The 18,927-nt window shown below is 46.6% G+C and overlaps 1 protein-coding gene across 3 annotated transcripts in view; it reads right to left on the bottom strand.

Moving 5' to 3' along the window:
- ELF2 (E74 like ETS transcription factor 2) overlaps nt 1–18,927 on the bottom strand; it is a 192,892-nt gene that overhangs the window by 10,877 nt on the left and 163,088 nt on the right. For all 3 annotated transcript variants that reach the window (XM_044061643.1, XM_044061641.1, XM_044061642.1), the window contains exon 6: nt 1,785–2,129. In XM_044061643.1, the coding sequence (XP_043917578.1) occupies nt 1,785–2,129 (345 nt within the window). The remainder of the gene's footprint in view (nt 1–1,784; nt 2,130–18,927) is intronic.

Here is an 18,927-nt window from a genome sequence, read left to right as displayed (position 1 = left end):
CTTCATTAAAATGGCTATGGGAAAGCATACCTACTCTGCCTCAGCATGTGAACTTCCTGATACACCCATTCTGACAACCAACAGCCTTGCAGTTGTGAGAATAAGACCTTCTTTGTGCACGTTTCTCACATGGACATGCCTGCACACTTTGAAGGCTTCAGTACTGGCATGTAATATGGAATTTTCTCTACAAAAAATTTGGAATAGAGCTAACTGTGTGAGCAGCAAATAAGAATTGTGACATGCAGTGGCTAGATGAACCCCCTTTGCTAATTACTTAATGTATATATACTGTCAGACACACGCATATCCTAAAGGAGAACAAGGATGAGAAAAAAAATTCATAAATACAAGCTGTGGAGAGTAAATCTCCCATACCAACCAAATGCAGCATTATTTTCAGTTATACCTGAGGAGCTGCTGTCCAACTGGGAACTGGTGGGTGGCCATGAAAATGACTAAAGCAACAACTGTTTTAAAAGGAGTAAAACTACTTTCAGCAACTCTCCAAATTAAAGTACCAGTATAACCAGCCATCTTAAGCTACAATAGCTGTCTACTTGCAAGAGCACAAACACATGAGAGGTTCACAACACCACAAAGCAAATCATGTGTCCAAACCTTGGCTCACTGAAAAGACTGCAATAAAACAGCAGTTTCCTGAAACTCTACTTTGAGCAAATAAAACTGGTCCCGAGATGCTGACCACCACTGAAGGTTACAGTTTTTCCATCTAACTAGTAAAGAGATCCAAAGGGCCGAAGCCAAGAAAGATTTTACTGAGGAAAGGGGGTTGAACACAGAAAGCAACTATCCACTAGCTAGTAATATCTAGTATTATAAAGTAATCAAAGATATATATATAAAAAAATTAAATATATAACTTGCTGAAAGTTGAAAGCTCCCAATAAAAGCCTTGAGCAATGCTGGAAACCAAGAGATCCATGCCGCAGCAAACTAGATCTGAGGTAATTCCAGCAGTGCATTGTGGGATAAGGGGTTGGGTCTCAAGCTACTGGAGAACTTTGAGCTTGCTAGTCGGCCGTGTCGGAGCCGAGGAATGGCTCCGAACCCATCAGTGAAGAATGAATGGCGAGATTGAACAACTTCACACCAGCAGTTTCCTGAAGCTCTACTTTGAGCAAATAAAACTGGTCCTGAGATGCTGAACACCACTGAAGGTTACAGTTTTTCCATCATTGAAGGTTACAGTTTTTTCTTTTGTATATACTTGTAGGGTTCCATGTTGGGGCTTTGTCAATGAGTGATTCCAAACTGGGACACTAGTAGTTCATGATGCCTTATAGGACTCAAAACAATGGACAAGTAGAAAATGAGGTAAAATTGAAGAAAGATTCAGGTAAGGGCTTGGCAATTTTGCAGATAAAAATAATCAGAAGTGACCGTGCAAAAATGGGAGGAAATCTGAGTGACATTGACAAAGTACTCATAGAAACCAAGAATACTGGGCAAGAAGTGTAAAAGGCAGCTCAATCTTGTTACTTGCAGAATGCTGACATGGACTTCAGCAGAAAACACCACAACAGCCAAAGCAATCTAGCAGCTAAGTCTTAAGTGCAAAATGCCAAATGATACTGTAAAGGTGGGGGGGGGGGGGGGTCATCAATATCCAAAGTAAACTACTTAAAGCTCTCCCAATAAGCTTGTACTTTTTTTCTACTGATGTTTTACCTTTCTCAACATTTAAAAATGTGTTGCACATGAAAAATGCACTTTGTTAGTGCCTGAACAGCACACTTGATAAGTTATACTGTTCTACATACCTAGGAGCTGACGCTGCTGGGACAGTAGTGGTCGGCGACTGCGGTGATGTGATATGCCCAGATGACGTGATGTTCACAACTCTGGCAACAGTCTTTCCAACTTTTGTGGTGTTCAGCTGCCCACCATTTCTACCTCCACGTACCACAGTCGAAGTTTTTGTGATGTATTCAGCAGATGTCGGAATCCTCTCCGATGACTTGTCTTGTGAGGTTGCTAGAACTTCATCACCACCACACTCACTTTTGTCATCATCTATGACTACTATGTTTTTTGGCATTTCTTTGAACTGATACACAAGCCGCTGTCCCTCCACCTTGGCAAGAATTCCCCTTTGGTAATAGTACCTGGAATGCATATAAAAAGTAGTTACATGAAATACTTAACTGAATCCATATATGTCTTTGCAATAAAAAACTTTATTACTTGTGTTACACCACCTGGAAAGGGAGGGTGCACACAAATTTTCAGTAAGCAGCAGATCCTGCCTCCTGAATGACTGGCTCAGCTGAAATGCACTACCAAGCAGCATTAGACAAACAGTCAAGCAAAGACTGCTCATACAGCAGAAATATTGGGTGGAAACTGACCTCTGGATCCCAAACACTGCAAAAAGCATATTTCTTAGGGCAACCACTGCCACCAAGTCAAGCAAAAGAGGCAGAGGACAAGCTACTTCACTCATGTCTACTAAAGTACATACACCAGATCATAACAGTACACTTTGCCACAAATACATTTGTACAGGCAGAAAGAACATTAATAAGAAGTTATGTACCTACCATAACGTTCCATGTTAGTTGTAGTCTTCTCGCCTTCTTTCTTGCTGATTGGGTTCGGAGCACGCTCTCGGCTGCCATTTTCTAAAGCTCGAGAGCTACTTACTGGCTCGAGGCCTCCCTATATCCCACAATGCCTGGCGCTAGACCCCCAGATCTCGTTTGGAAGACCTAACACCATAATAATACAAGAGGACAACTGTCCCAAAAGCAAGACTTCAGCTAGAGCGCTGAAGAAAAAGGTAGAGGACATAAAACGGTAAAGACTTAGCCAGTGACAAGACTCGTAGGAGGACTCTTCTCGGTCCAGCTAGGTTAGGGGGATGGAGGGTGGGACGCAAGGAAGAAGGCGAGAAGACGACAACTAACATGGAACGTTATGGTAGGTACATAACTTCTTAATGTTAAGTTGTCTCTCTCGCCTTCATTCTTGCTGGTTGGGACAGCGTCCCTAGCACCTTAGTCCTGGGTGGCTCATCGGAACCAAAATCAGCTCTGCTCCTAGAGGCCAGATCCAATTTATAATGTGAAATGAAGGTATGAGGGGTGGCCCATGTGGCCGCCGCACAAATGGCTCCCATAGGTTGCCTTGATTGAAAAGCTACTGACGTAGCTAAAGCCCTAGCAGAGTGGCCTTTAGGTTTAGCAGGGAGTTCTTTATTCCTCAACTGATAGACAAGGGTAATAATAGATGACAACCACCTGGATAAGGTTACTTTAGACACTGGTCGACCTTGCTTACCCTCCGCATAGGACAGGAAGAGTTGGTCTGATTTCCTTATTTGCTCAGTCCTATGCAAATAGAAACGTAATTGCCTATGAACGTCCAACTGGTGTAACTTGTGTTCAAGCTTTGTTGGAATAATTTGGAAAAAAGACTGGCAGATCAATGGATTGATTCAAATTGTTCTTGGGGGGGACCTTAGGAAGGAACGAAGGATTAGTCCTGAGTGAAACTCTATCCTTATGGAAAACTAGATAAGGAGGATGAACACAAAGGGCTTGAAGTTCAGAAAATCTCCTCGCTGAAGTAATGGCCACCAAAAAGAGGGTTTTCCAAGAAAGCAATTTCAAGGAGCAGGAAGCTGCCGGTTCAAAGGGAGGCAGTATCAAGGAAGCTAGGATCAAATTTAAGTCCCAGGGAGGCGGGATTCTCTCACTGGAGGTCTGAGCAAGATTGCTCCTTTCAGAAAGGCTTTGCAAAGCTTATGGTTCATGATGCTGGTTTCTGACAGGCCTGTATGGAAATTAGGGATTGCTGCTAATTGAACTCTAATGGTGGCCGACGAGGAGCCCACCTGAAAAAGTTTTGCTAAGAAGTCCAGAACGTTATGGACAGGGGCCGTGAAGAGATCTATATTTCTAGCCTCTGGACAGAAAGAGAAACGTTTCATAAGTCTTACTGGTTGTAGGTTTGTGCGAAGAAAGGATAATCTCACGCACTGAATTGGAAATACTGGGAAGCCTGGCTAAGGTTGGAAGTGGAGCAACCAAGCAGTGAGGTTGAGTGACTGAAGAGACTGATGCAGCCCGCCCGACTGATAGATCAGGAGGTCCGGAACTGGGTCCAGATTCCAAGGCTGCTCTAGAAGGTGACGATGCAGGAATGGGAACCAGATTTGTCGAGGCCAGTAGGGGGCAATGAGGATCATCCTGCAACCCCGCACGGTAGCTTTCTGAATTAGTTTGGGAATTAGTGGAAAGGGTGGGAATGCTTACAGAAGTCCCTGGGGCCAATCGTGAACTAGAGCGTCTCTGGGGGAGTGTCCGGGAAGAGAGTGAAGAAACTGTCGCACTTGCTGTTGAGAGGAGTTGCGAAAAGGTCGCAGCAAGGCCGACTCCATTTGCGGAAGATTCTGTCCGGTTGAGAGACCACTCGTGAGGCATGAGAATAGTCTAGCCTGTCCGCTATGACGTTGGACTTCCCAGGATGTGCGTTGCTGTCAGAAACCATTGAGAGGAGATCGCCCACTGCCATAGTCTGAGTGCTTCTCGACAAAAAGGATAGGACTTGATTCCGCCCTGCTTGTTGATGTACCACACTACAGACATAGTCTGTCTGAATTGCAATGGTCCCAGTGGGTAGAGAGTTCTGAAGAGCTTGCAACGCTAAAAGCACCAACCTCATCTCCAAGACGTTTATGTGCAAGTGGTACTCGTGAGGTTGCCAGGTGCCCTGGACAGTCCTGCCCTGAAAATGCCCCCCCCCCCCGATCAGGGAGGCATCCGTGGTCACCGTGGCAACTGGAGGAGGAAGGACAAATGGTCTGCCCTGGGATACTGATGGAGAGACCCATCCACCAAGCCAAGTGGTCCTTGCATGACTGTGTGATTATTATCTTGTGAGACAAAGGAAGTTGTTGAAAGGACCATTGGGTGAAAAGCAGCCACTGGAGAATCCTCATGTGAAAATGAGCCAGGGGAACTAATATAATTGTGCTGCCATGAGACCTAAGGTTTTTAGGACGAATCTGGCCTGAATCTTTCTGCATCCTAATAATACCTGTACATGTCGGCGAATGTCTGCCACTCTGTCTCCTGGAAGTCTTGCGGACAGATCTTTCGTATTTAATCTTGTGCCTATAAAGGTTAAAGACTGACAAGCAGACAATGCAGACTTTTCGAAATTTATTGATACACCTAGGTTGGAGCATGTTTGGATGGTATAATACCTTGCTCTCAGCAATTGATTGTCTGGTGGTAGCAGTAAGGAGCCAGTTGTCTAGATATGGAAACACCTGGAATCCTTGCCGTCTCAGGTGAGCGGTAACCACTGCCATGCATTTGGTGAACACCCCGGGGGCTGTGGTGAGATCAAAGGGCAGGGCTCTGAACTGGTAATGACTGGCTCCCAGCTGGAAGCGGAGAAACCTTCTGGAACGCCTGTCCATTTTGATGTGGTAGTACACATCCTGAAGATCTATGGAGCACATCCAATTGTCCTGACCCAAAAAGGGTAGAATGGACTGAAACGTGACCATCCGGAACTTCGTTCTTTGAACAGACTTGTTCAGTCTGCTGAGATCCAAAATGGGTCTCCAGTCCCGTCTTTTTTGGTACCAAAAAGAACTTTGAGTAAATTCTGGATCCTTGCTGGTCTGCTGGGACTTGTTGGATGGCCCGTTTTTTTAGCAGTCTTGAAATTTCTTGTACTGCCTGTTCCCTTAGACTGGGTGGAAAATCTGGGATGGGATTGTTTGATTTTAAGGGAGTGTGGACAAACGGGATTTTGTAACCTCCGGATATGATAGACTGTACCCATCTGTCTCGAGTGATGAGACGCCAGGCTTCTGGGTACAGAGACAACCTTCCCCCGACTGCCTCCGAAGGCGGACAGCCGGGCAGCCCCTCAGGGGTGCTGGAAGGGCTTGTCAGAGAAAGATTCTCTGCTGCCCTGATCCTGCGGACCCCCTCTGCCCCGCGGGCGGAGTCTATTGTTGTTCCCTCCTCTGCCTCTGGAGGGAAACTCGCCACGTGTGTCAGGCACGGCTCCCTGGGGTTTCCTGAACCACATCTTCCCACTCTTCTGACCCTTACGGTATGGTCTAGAGGGAGTGGAAAAATGGACTCCCACGGCAGAGAGAGTCTTGCCTTCCTGCTCACACCTGGTAAGTGCATCTTTCACCTGAGGTCCAAACAGAGCCGAACCATCAAAAGGGGTATTGGTGAAAGATGCCTTGAAGGGATCAGCGAAGTTACATAACCGCATCCAGGCATGTCTTCTCAAAGCCACGCCTGTGCGTCTACTCGCCCCATCAGCCGCATACGAAATGAGCCGCATGGAGGAGTTAACGATAGAATTACGAATCGCCAGCTGGGAGTTTATCTCGTCTTGAGCCCCCGCAGCTGATGGATCTTGCAGGGTATCTCCTAGCTCCTTGAGGAGATCCCTCTGAAGACGGGTGAAGTGGCACAAATAATTCAGCGACCGCATGGAGAAGGTCGCTGAGGAAAACATCTACTTCCCGTATCTATCCATTGTCCTAGACTCTTTATTAGAGGGATGGACAGGTACAGAAGTGTCAGCCAACTCCTTTTTCGTGGCAGCTGCATGGCATCAACGGGGACACCCTTTGTCAGAAACTGTTTATCTTGAGGGGCCGTAATAAACTTAGCGGGGCTGCGGGGGTTGGTTCCAGTGTGTCAGGAGCTGACCATGCCTTCCGAGCCACCACTTCCATTAATGGATCGAAAGGCGGAGACACCCAGGAGGTGGAGGGGCGAGAACCAAATGCATCCAAGTATACCGACTCGTCCTCAGAAGGGTTAAGGGCAGACCAGTTCCCCCTCTGCTTAAGGATCTCAAGGGTATCTGAGAAAGAGACATCTTCAGAGGGGGATCTTGGGGAACCTTTCGAATCCTCCAAGTCAGTATCTGACGTGACCGTCTCTGGGCCGTAATAAACTTAGCGGGGCTGCGGGGGGTTGGTTCCAGTGTGTCCAGAGCTGACCACGCCTTCCGAGCCACCACTTCCATTAATGGATCAAAAGGCGGAGACACCCAGGAGGTGGAGGGGCGAGAACCAAACGCATCCAAGTATACCGACTCGTCCTCAGAAGGGTTAAGGGCAGACCAGTTCCCCCTCTGCTTAAGGATCTCAAGGATATCTGAGAAAGAGACATCTTCAGAGGGGGATCTTGGGGAACCTTTCGAATCCTCCAAGTCAGTATCTGACGTGACCGTCTCTGGGGAGTCAACATGCTTCCTCTTACATTTCCTCTTTCGAGGGGGCGCCTCTGAAATCTCAGGGGAGGCCTCGGAAGAGGAAGATACACCCAGTGGGGTGACCTGGAGCGTTTGATCCCCTCGCTTGGGGTCTGGAGGAGGGGCAGAGACCGAAGCAGGCACCCTGGGGGGAGGAGCTGAAGGGGCTGATCGAAATGCAGACTCAGAAGTCAGCACGCTCCTCATGACCTCGAAGGCCCCCTGTCCGGCAGAGAAGAGGGTCCCTGCTCCGAGGAGACGGGAATCCTCTCCGGCACAGAAAGGGACGGCTCCGAGGCCGATGTAGGAGCCGAGCTTATCTGCGCCGAGGCTCCGAGAGGGAGAACGGGGTCAGACAAGGGTCCGATGCCACTCGCCCCCTCGGAGCAGACGAGGGAAACTCTGCGCCCAGATCCCTCCAAGGACAGAACCATTGAAGAAATCGGAGCCGACGAAGGAGCCGAAAGGGGAAGAATCAGCGTCGACGTTTCCGGGATCTGAGCCCCAACAAGCTTTGGCTCCGAACTGACAGGAGTCGTCGCAGGAGGAACTACTTCAGAAAAAGGAGCAGCCACAGCCTAATGAGGAGGGCTAGTTAACATTTTAGCCAGGGCCTGCGATTTGAGGAGTCTACTAACCACTCTCTCCAAGTCATGATCGGACAGCCTCGAGGACCGAGAAGAGCGAGACCTATGGCTCCGTTAAGACTGTAGCAAAGGTGATCCCAGAGCAGAGCGAATCGACTCCAGGGATGGTGACCTGGATCGCTTACGGCTCCGACACCAAGGTCGGAGCTGAGAGAGATTTTGATACTTCGGTTCCGGTCGGAACCGAAATTGAAGCAGACGCTCCACTTGGCGACGGCTCCGTACTGGGAGCAGACGGCTTGGTGGGCTTAGGGGTTTTCGCTGGCTGAGACTTTGCCGGAAACCCCTTGGGTTTTAGTAACCCCCTGAGAATTAACTTGTTCCTACGCTCCTGCAGGACTCTCGGACTAAAGGCATGACATACCGAGCAAGAGTCCTGCAGGTGTAGGGCACCCAAACAAACACAAGAAGTGTGACAGTCTGTCAGAGACATTTTTTGACAGCACGAGTCACACTTCTTGAACCTTGGTATCCTTTTACATGTTATAGAAAAAAGGAATAACAATGGATGAAATTTAGACTAGTGCAAAAAAAAAAAAAAAAAAACACACACTCATACACACACACTTGTCCCACACCTTCACACAAACAATTTAAGGTAACTATACTAACAAAACTAAAAGACTATGATCTTAGACTACAAAGGCTAAACACTACTTCCTACTGAAAACAATATAAAAGAGAAGGGGATAGCCTCTAACTTAAACAGCCTACTTAGGGAGATAGGGAGGGGGGAGGGGAGAAACTCTAAGTAAAAACGAGTTTCCTAAGGGTCAGAAAACACAGGGAAAACTAAGACTAGTCTACAGTACTACTCTGATTTAACAAAAAATTTGAAAAATATACTCTGAAAGTTTAACTACTAAAATTACAAAAGATTAATACGACCTGAGCCAGTGAAGTGCAACCTCATAGCTGAAGCGGCAAACGAGATCTGGGAGTCTAGCGCCAGGCATTGTGGGATATAGGGAGGCCTCGAGCCAGTAAGTAGCTCTCGAGCTTTAGAAAATGGCAGAGTCGGACCAGCAAGAATGAAGGCAAGAGAGACAACTAAACATTGAAAAATCCAAACAAAAGCCTCCAAAATGCTGAAAAGATGAACTGGATGCAAGATAATCTTGGCTAATATTTTAAAGTCACATTACATCCATAACACTTCAAAAGACATACTGAAGGAAAGAAAAGAGGAAGCAAGAAGCAATAAAGAAGATGCAAAATCCATTCACCTATTACCATCAATATAGCACATAACTCTACTAGAACACCTTTAATTTGCATCACTCGCTACAATACCACCAACCTGCAAATCCAAATGACAGGATGCTCACAGCTAATATCCCGAATGACTACTGTGGCAAAACCACCACTAGCTCTGGATACTAGTTTAGCATGAAATGATTACTGAACGTGTGGTTAATGAAAAAGGCAATCCTTTATAATCAGCAGCAGCTAATACTACCAAAAAGGAAACTACGGACACTACTACACATCTGGTGGAGAACAAACATTTTTACTATCCAAATTATAACAAAGAATACAGGCTGCAGTTCCACTGAAATGGTTTGCTTGCATATGAAGACATCAAGTTTAATATGGGTAAAAGGAAATGGAAGAGACTTAGTGAAACTAGTTCTAAAAACTGAACTAAAAGGCTTTTTTTTTGGGGGGGGGGGGGGGATCCATTATGCAAGAAATATTCACCAGCATTTTTGAGGATAAAAGTAATTAGTAGTAAATTAGACCTTTTGAGGTCAAGCAATGTCTTGACATAACCTTGGGCATAAAAGAATAGTAGCTGAAAAAATTCAAAAGCATAACTTACGGGAGACATTTTTACTTTCCTTTTTGCTCGGGATGGATTCAGGTCCCTCCCTCAAAAGCCTTTAGTGTATCATGTATTCTATATCCAAAAACACATTGGCAATCTTTAAGTGGGGAAGATCGCCTTTAACTCAAACTGCAAAGTGATTAGACATAATACAGGAATTGTAAAAATGTTGAAATCACCCAAAAACATTCTGAAGAAAACAGTAAAAACCTAAGAAACTTCTGTCTGAATACCTGATAATAAAGAAAGAGACCAGATGGCATAATGGTTAAGGCCTTCACCTCCCATGCACAAGGTTCCATCCTGACCTCTGACCAATGACAGTTTGGAGTTTGCATGTTCTCCTTGTGTCTCTGTGGGGTTTCCCCCACCTTCGAAAAAGCATAACAAATGGTTCCATCTCAAACTCCTCTAATAATGGAGTGGTGGGGAGCAGTACAGACTTGAGATGGCGCTTACAGGGGAAGAGTTGATCAACAGCTTTAGGCATCTACTGTGGTGTGCAGTACCTTCATAGATAGTACACAGATCAAAGACTGTGTGCAGTGGCAGGGTAGCCACTTGATGGTGTAAAGCATGGGCTCTAGGTGATTCAGTCATGTTGATGAACACCCCCAAAATGGGAATGGTTATTTACTGGTGATAAGTGGGTTGAAGGTCCAACCTAAGCCAGGGACCCATGCTAGCAGTGGGAGGGGTGTAAGTGCCCCTACTGGCCATTGTGCGTCCGCCATAAAGCCCAGCAGTACTGGGTCAATAAGCTGTCTGGCATTCAATTGCCCAGCTTGAGTTACCTGGGATATCTGTTGAGCAAAAGTTGGACGTAAAACCAATCAACCTGCCAAACATGAACTAATAGCTACACTCAATGTAGATACAATGCGGCTTGGAAATGGATGACATGATGGTATGGAAGAGGATGGACATCCTCTCCAGGAGACCAGATGGAAGGGCAGTGCAGCAAAGTCACTTGGCGTGGGATCCAGAGTCTTACTACTCAGGAGGAGGACAGGCTAGAAATGGTGTGGGAATTGTGGTGCAGGAGAGGCTTCAGAATACAGTGAGGGATGTCATCAGAATTAGGTTAAACCCATGGCAAACAGACTCCAGTGTAATAGAGCAGTACTCATGACCTCAGCCTATGCACCACAGCAGGACTGTGACAGTGCAGAAAACAGTACATTCAAATAGCAGTTTGCAGGACCTACTAAATAAAGCAGGACAATAGGAACTGGTGTTGATAATGGGTGACCTGAATGCAGATATTGGTACACACAACAGGATAGGAGGACTGCCTGGAACCACATGAGTGGGGCAAACAGGAATAAAGGAGAGGTCATTCTAGACTTCTGTCTGGCAAATGGCGAGATGGTAGCCAACACATGGGTCAAAAAGACAGCCAGAAAATCACATATAAAAGGGGCCAACATCCACCTCAGGTAGACTTGCTCTTAGTACGGAAAAGGCACTTGGCTAGAATCAGAGACTGCAAAGTCATCCCCGGAGAAACAGTCAGCCCACAGCATAAACCACTGGTTGCCACAATCAGCTGCAAGCAGTGGTCAGAAAATGCTCTATGGTCAGAGACCAGGCTGAAGACCTGGAAGATGACAAAGTTCAAGGAATTACTCAATGCTGTAGCACCTCAAGAACAGGAGGGAATAGGTGGACTTGAAGAATGGCAGCACTCCAAAATAGCATGTGAAAGGGCTACAAAAGAGATATGCAGTCGAACCAGGTGTGGAAATAATGTACATTATGAAAGCTGGTGGTGGAATGAATGAAGTAGACCAAGAAGTCCTCAAAAGAAGGGGTGCATGTAAAAGAAAGAAAAGACAGACCAGGCTAAGAAAAATACTAGCTGGCTTACAAACAGGCTAAGGGAGGAGTTGCAATAGCAAAGAAAAAGAAGTTATGTATTCACCATAACGTTCCATCTGAGTAGGTAAACTTCATTTGTCAGCAACCTGTGGGTATCGGATCCATATCGGATCCGAGCCGGCAGCTTCAAACAGCCAAGATCCAAGCTCCTCCCCTTACCCATAATCCCCTGCCATCCCTCTCTGACCTCAGATCGAGTTTGCTATAGTAAAACAGCATATTACAACAAAAGGATCACCTGCAACTCCTAACCTGATGTTATCCGGAGTAAAGGACAAAGAATCCTTCTAGGACGCACTATAGGTTAGGGGGATGGAGGGGGGGTTGGTTGCTGACAAATGAAGTTTACCTACTCAGATGGAACATTATGGTAAGTACATAACTTCTTTATCTGAAGTAGTTAACTTCATTTGTCCATCAACCTGTGAGGCAGAATCCCCAGCTACCCAAACTTGGGGGGTCCTCATGGAAGGATATTCCGGAGCACTGCAGAGCCGAAGGATGCTCTCCCTCTGGAAATTAGATCCAACTTGCAATGGTTAATGAAAGTATGGGATGAAGCCCAAGTGGCTGCTGAACAAATGTCGTCTAAGGACACTCTGGAACAAAAGGCAGCAGAAGTAGAAATCGATTGGGTAGAATGAGCGTGAACTCTTTCAGGTTCAGGTCTACAAGAACTCTTACATGCAAGAAGTATACATTGGGAAATCCATCTGGACAATGTAACTTTTGATACTGGTTTGCCCAAAGAGAGTCTTGCAAAGGATACAAAGAATTGTTCAGATTGCCTATGTTCAGCGGTCCTGTGCAAGTAGAATCTCAATTGCCTATGTACGTCCAAAGAATGTAATTTGTATTCACCCTTGTTTTGATAATTTGGAAAGAAAAAGTACAGTTTTGTACCTACCATAAATGTAGATGTTCGAGTGTACACCCTGCTGCAGTCATCACACTTGGGTTATCCTGCCGTCAGGCGGTCCCTGCAGTCGGCCGGAATTCCAAAGTCTTGGTCCGGCGTCGGTTGCTGTCGCTTCTTCCCTGACGTCAGTGCGCCAGGGGTATAAATAATGCATCTGACGCCATCTTCTTCAGTTTTTCTTGCCCCAGATGTCAGGTGCCCCAAAAAGGTGGTCAGTAATTAGTACCAAATAAAGTAATTTTTTTGCACAAACACAAAATCCCTCCAGCTATAAGCAAATACATCAGGAAGGTATAGTATAGTTTTAGCCAGTTAGATCAGAGGGGATGGAGGGAGGGTAACCTGGACTGCAGCAGGGTGTACACTCTAACATCTACATTTATGGTAGGTACAAAACTGTACTATGTTCATCGTGTTACCCTGTTGCAGTCATCACACTTGGGTAGAATCCCAAAGCTACGGACGGGCGGAGGAGTTATAGAAGGTTAGAGGAGGCTAGAAGGCCCTGCAGAACTGCAGTGGCGAAGCCAGCCCTAGTCTTAGAGTAAAGTGGTAAGTGATAGTGTTTGGTAAAGGTGTGTACTGAACTCCAAGTTGCAGCTTCCAAAATCTCCTTGGTTGGCACCCCCCTGAGGAAGGCTGTTGATGTAGCTGTTGCCCTGGTAGAGTGGGGCCTAATAGTAGCAGGAACTGGTTCTCCATAATGGGTATAGCAAAAACGAATGCAATGTCCTATCCATTTGGAAATGGTTTGTTTTGATATAGCCTTCCCTTGTGAAGCTGTAGCATAGGATACAAAGAGCTGGTCAGATTTTCTGAAAGCCTTAGTTTTATCCAAGTAGTAGCGAAGTTGCCTGTGAATGTCCAAGGAATGCAGGAGTCTTTCTCCTTTGTTCTGTGGGTTTGGGAAGAAGGTGGGTTAAGTGAATGGTTTGATTTAAAGACACACTGGAAACCACCTTAGGCATGAAGGAAGGATTCGTTTGTAGAGAAACTCTTTCTTGATGGAAAATGAGGAAAGGTTCCACTGCCATTAGTGCCTGCAGCTCTGAGACTCTTCTAGCTGAAGTTATTGCTAGCAGCAGGGCAGTCTTTCATGATGGGAACTGTAGATCTGCAGAGAAAGCTGGTTCAAAGGGAGGTAGCGTAAGTTTTTCCAGAACAAAATTGAGGTCCCATGTTGGTGTAGGTGCTCTCCTGGGAGGCCTAATGTTTTTTGCCCCTCTGAGGAACTGCCTTAGAAGTGGATGCGAAAATAAGGGTGGTTCTGTGTTGTAGTGGGCAGAAATAGCTGATGCATGGATTTTAATGGAAGAAAAACAAAGTCCTTTGTGCAACATATCAGTTAAATACTGTAGAATCTGAGGTAGGTGAGGCTGAAGTGTATTTTGGCCTTTAGTTTGGTTCCAAGCACAAAACCTTTTCCATTTGTCCACATAGGCCTTCCTGGTGCTGGGCCTCCTAGCTTCCAGAACAACATCCATAACTGCTTGGGAAAGAGGAGCTGGCTGGATGTTTAGGTGATTTGCCATGCAGCCAGATTTAAGGTTTTTAGCTGGCTGTGAAGAATCTGATTGCTTTGCTGTGTGAGCAAATGGGCTGTTTGTGGTAAAATCCAAGGTGGGCCCTGGGCCATATTCCTCAATAGTGGGTACCAGTGCTGGCGTGGCCAGTCTGGTGCTATGAGTATCAGTCGTGGTCTCTCCTTTCTGACTTTCAGAAGCACCTTTGTGAGGAGAGGCAATGGAGGGAAGGCATATACTGTCAGATTTTTCCAGCTGAATGAGAGTGCGTCCACTTTCCAAGCTTGATGGTGAAGTATCCTTGTACAAAATTTTGTTAGTTGATAGACCTGTTTGCCAGTCTTCAAAACTATGTCTGGAGGGCCCCATTTTTGAGTTATCATTGCAAATACTTGTGGATCCAGTTTCCACTCATGGGGATCCATGATGTTTCTGCTGAGGTCGTCTGCCAATGTGTTCTTTTGTCCTGGCAGGAATCGAGCTTGTAAGTGAACTTGGTAAACCAGAGCTGTGTTCCACAAGTTCATTGCTTGCCTGCATAGAGGGTAGGCATGTGTACCCCCTTGTTTATGTACCACATTACTGTGGTGTTGTCCGTCCTTATTGTAAGTTGTCCTGGATGTAATAGATTCTTGAAGGCTGTCAGAGCATTCTGTACAGATAGCATCTCTTTTTGATTGATGTGCAGATTCCTTTGATCTGCAGACCATACACCTTGAATGCACTATCCTGCCATGTGTGCCCCCCAGGCGTAGTCCGATGCATCTGTTGTCATAGTTTGCCTGGCTGGGGGCAAGGTGAAAGGCTGACCCTTGTTGAGGTGACATGCCAGTGACCACCATAGAAACTCCTGTTGTAGGCAGGGAATGAGAGATATCACGTCCAAGCTGTGGCTGTGTTGAGACCATACGCTTTTTAGGTACCACTGTAATTTCCTCATGCAGCTTTGCAAATGGTATTAGTAGTATACAAGATGCCATGAAGCCCAAGGCCTGCAGAATTTTTCTTGCAGGTAGTTGGGTCTTTGTTGCCATTGTTTTGAAGTATTGAGTCAGTTGTAGTTGTTTGTCTGGCGTCAGATAAGCCTTCTGGGCCGTTGTATTCAAGCGGGCACCAAGGAATGTCATATTTTGTGAGGGTACTAGTTTTGATTTCTTTTCGTTTACTGTGTACCCCAGGCAACTTAGAAGATGTTTTACAAAAGCCAGATGTTGTAAGAGGATGTCCTTGCTTTCTGCTTGGATGAGCCAGTCATCCAGGTATGGGTATATCTGAATTCCTCTTTGTCTGCAGTATGCAATTACTGGTGCCAGGCATTTTGTGAAGACTCTGGGCGCAGTAGATAAGCCAAAGGGCAGTGCAGAGAATTGGTAATGGGTTGAACCTGCAATGAAACGGAGGTATCTTCTGCAACTTTGTCTGATAGGGACATGCAGGTATGCCTCCTTGAGGTCCAACGTTACTAGCCATGCTTTCTTGCCCAACATGGGAAGAAGCTGCTGTAGTGTTAGCATCTTGAATTTGGGTACTTGTAGGAAGGTGTTTAGAATTGAAAGGTCCAGAATTGGTCTCCAGGCATTGTCCTTTCTAGGAACTAGAAAGAGTCTCGAGTAAAATCCTTGGCCTTGCTCTTGAGTAGGTACCATTTGAATGGCTCTCATGTCCATGAGAGCTTGTCTTTGTGCCTCTGCCCATTGATTTTGTGGCAGGTTTGGCATTCCTCTTTTCGTTGGCAAGGTGTGAAAATGGAATCTGTATCCTCGTGAAATTATGTCTAGGACCCATTTGTCCTTTGTGACAATGTGCCAGTTGTCTGAAAACAGTGTGAGTTTTCCTCCCAAGGGGGCTGCCAAGAGAGTGTTGCTTGGCCGGATGAGATGCAAGTCATTGAATTTGCCTTCTGGAAGTTTGTGACCTGTCTTCTCCTCCCTTCTGTGCTGCAGTGCCCCATTGTCTAGGTTTGTACTGGCCTTGTGGTTGTCCTCTGCCTCTCAGACGTCTGTATTTACCCCTCTGTGGCCTGTCAGTAGCTGGAAAGGACCAATTTTTTGTTGGCCAATTTCTACTGAAGCGAGGGGGCTGTACTGTAGGAAATCTTTGACTGTCTGCATAGATTTTGCCTTATCCTCCATTTTCTTTAAGACTTCCTCTGCTTTAACTCCAAAAAGAACATCCTGCTGTAAGGGAGCATCTAGAAGCTTTGCTTTAACATGATCAGGCAGAGTTTGTTCCTTTAACCAAGCATGCCTACGTATAACAGACCCAGTGACAGCTGCTCTGCAGGAAGCCTCCAAAGAATCAAACCCACATTGTAAAGTATGTTTGCCCACCTGCTCAGTTGCATGCAACAGATCCTGCATTTCTTTCAATTCAGACTGTTGAGGGAGAGTGCTCATTTGTTGTTTTAACTGAGACATTAGAAATTGCTGATAATTTACCATGTGAAACTGGCAATTTAGTGCCTCATAGCTAAAGTGGCTGAGGTGTAAACCTTTCCCCCCCCACCTGTCTAGTGCTCTGGAGTCCCTTTCAGAGGGTACAGGATTTTTATCCATAGAGGCCTTAGCCCCTTTGGGACCCTGGGAGATAGTCTCTGGATCAGCAGCAGGACTTTTGTAAAGAAATTTGTGGGAATCAGGCACTCTATAGTATCCATCAGGTTTGGCCGGAGCAGGAGGCAGAGAGTCTGGGTTCAAACTGGATTCGAAGTAAGCATCATCAACAATGTCTAAAACTGGGGGGATGGCAAGTGGTCTGTGCTGGGGGAGTAAAAGAAACTCTGAGCCTTTTCTTAGAGTCAGAGTAGTCCTGACCTTTCCCAGTGAAAATGTTCCCTCACAGTGTGTAAAGTTTCCCCAAAGGAGTAGTCTTCAGAGGGAGAAGCTGAGGGAATGGAATCCTCAGCATCAGAATCTTCATAAGAGGAGGAGGAGTAATCTTGATCCTCAGAGGAGCCTGAGGAAATAGACACTTGTTCAGAGGATGCATAGTCTTCCTCTTGTCTACGCCTTTTGTCAGGAGGGGGTTGGGAACCCCTGATTAAAGAGATCAAATATTCAGCCATTTTGAGCATCTGTTTCTTAGGCATGGGGCCTTGAACAGGGGACTGAAGTGCAGTCTTTTTAGATTTAATAGGAGTCTTCATCTTAGGATATGTTTTAAAGGTGAGCGTCGGTCTGAAAACGCCTTCAGAAACCGAAGGAGTTTCTGCAGCACCGACATCTTTTTCAGCAGTGTCGTTGGTAGGGGCTGAACAAAAAGGCTGCATCGGCCTGGTACTTTCCGAGATAAGTTCCGAAGCGGTCTCGGGTTCCAGATCTGCAGTAGTCAGGGGCTGCGTCGGAGCCTCATTGAAGACCGGTGAACCGGAGACCGCCCAGATAGTAAAGCGTTTCCATTTGCTGTTATAAACCTTTCTCGTAGAAGGTTTAAGAGCGGCCACTAAAATAGCCTTAACAGGAGACGAGATACCGGGAGTCCTAACTATTACTGGAACTGGATCACCCAAGCTGTGAGCTTGAGGTTGTCCAGGTTCGGAGTTGGTAAACCAAGTGGGTGAGAGATCAGATCCGGGGTGGGATCTAGAATCTATGGAGGATTCACTAGATGAGACCTAGGCATGGAAACTATGTTTGATGAGGCCAGAAGGGGGCTACGAGGATCACTCTGCTCCCCAACCGACGGGCTTTCTGCAAGAATTTCAGCATTAGGGGAAGAGGAGGATAAGCATAAAGTAGACCGGATGGCCAAACATGCACCAGAGCGTCTCTGGGGGATTCCCCTGGTGGGGGAATTAGAGCAAAGTAGTCGCTGCACTTTGTGTTCGAAGGAGACGGGAAGAGATCGCAGCAAGGTTGACCCCACTTGAGGAAGATTTGCTTCGCTATTCTGGGGTTCAGAGACCAGTCGTACAGCGAGAGGATGGTTCGACTTAGCCTGTCTGCCAAAATATTCGACCCGGAATGTGCGTCGCTATGAGAAAGCGGTTGGTGGAGATCACTCATGCCCAAACTCTCATGGCCTCTCGACAAAGTGGGTAGGATCTGGTTCCCCCCTGTTTGTTGATATACCAGACCACTGACATGTTGTCTGTCTGAATTGCAACTGTCCCTAAGGGAAGAAGGGCTTGGAGTGCTTGCAACGCCAAAAGCACCGCTCTCATATCTAGGACACTGATATGCAATAAGGTCTCTGAATGGGTCCACTTGCCTTGAACGGTTCTGCCCATACAGCACCCCCCCCAGGGGAGAAGCATCCGTGGTCACCGTGTTTAGAGGTGGGGACATACAAAAGGGGCGCCCTATCTGGAGGTCTGGTGATTGGAGCCACCAGAGCACGGAATTCCTGTAAGCCCTGCTGAGGGGGATGGGTGAACTCAGCGGGCGTAGCAGGATGGACCACTGAACCTGCAAAGTCCATTGTAGTACCCTCATGTTCAAGTGCGCTAAAGGTAGCAGATTGATCGTGGCCGCCATGGAACCTAGAGCCCTCAGAACCAATTCCGCTGGAGGAGCTGAGGATTGTAAAAGGACCAGTACGTGGAGCTTCAGGGTACGAATCCGGTCCGGAGTTAAGACTCTCAACAGGTTTGTGTCTAATCTGGCTCCTATGAAGTCTAAGATCTGGGTTGGATGAAGGGAAGATTTGTTGAGGTTGATTGTGATTCCCAGCCGGGAGGCTAGGTGGAGGCAGTAATCTCTGGCTGAACATAGTAGATGCCTGTTGGGGGCGGTCAGGAGCCAGTCGTCCAGGTAGGGAAAGACCTGTATACCCTGGAGTCTCAGGTGGGCCGCTACTACAGCCAAAACTTTGGTGAACACCATGGGGGCTGCGGTGAGACCAAAGGGGAGGGCCCTGAACTGG

The sequence above is a fragment of the Protopterus annectens genome, chromosome 2.part0 (genome assembly GCF_019279795.1).
Source record: "Protopterus annectens isolate FY-2018-M chromosome 2.part0, PAN1.0, whole genome shotgun sequence".
Lineage (NCBI taxonomy): Eukaryota > Metazoa > Chordata > Ceratodontiformes > Protopteridae > Protopterus > Protopterus annectens.
This window is presented reverse-complemented; position numbering and strand designations above follow the sequence as displayed.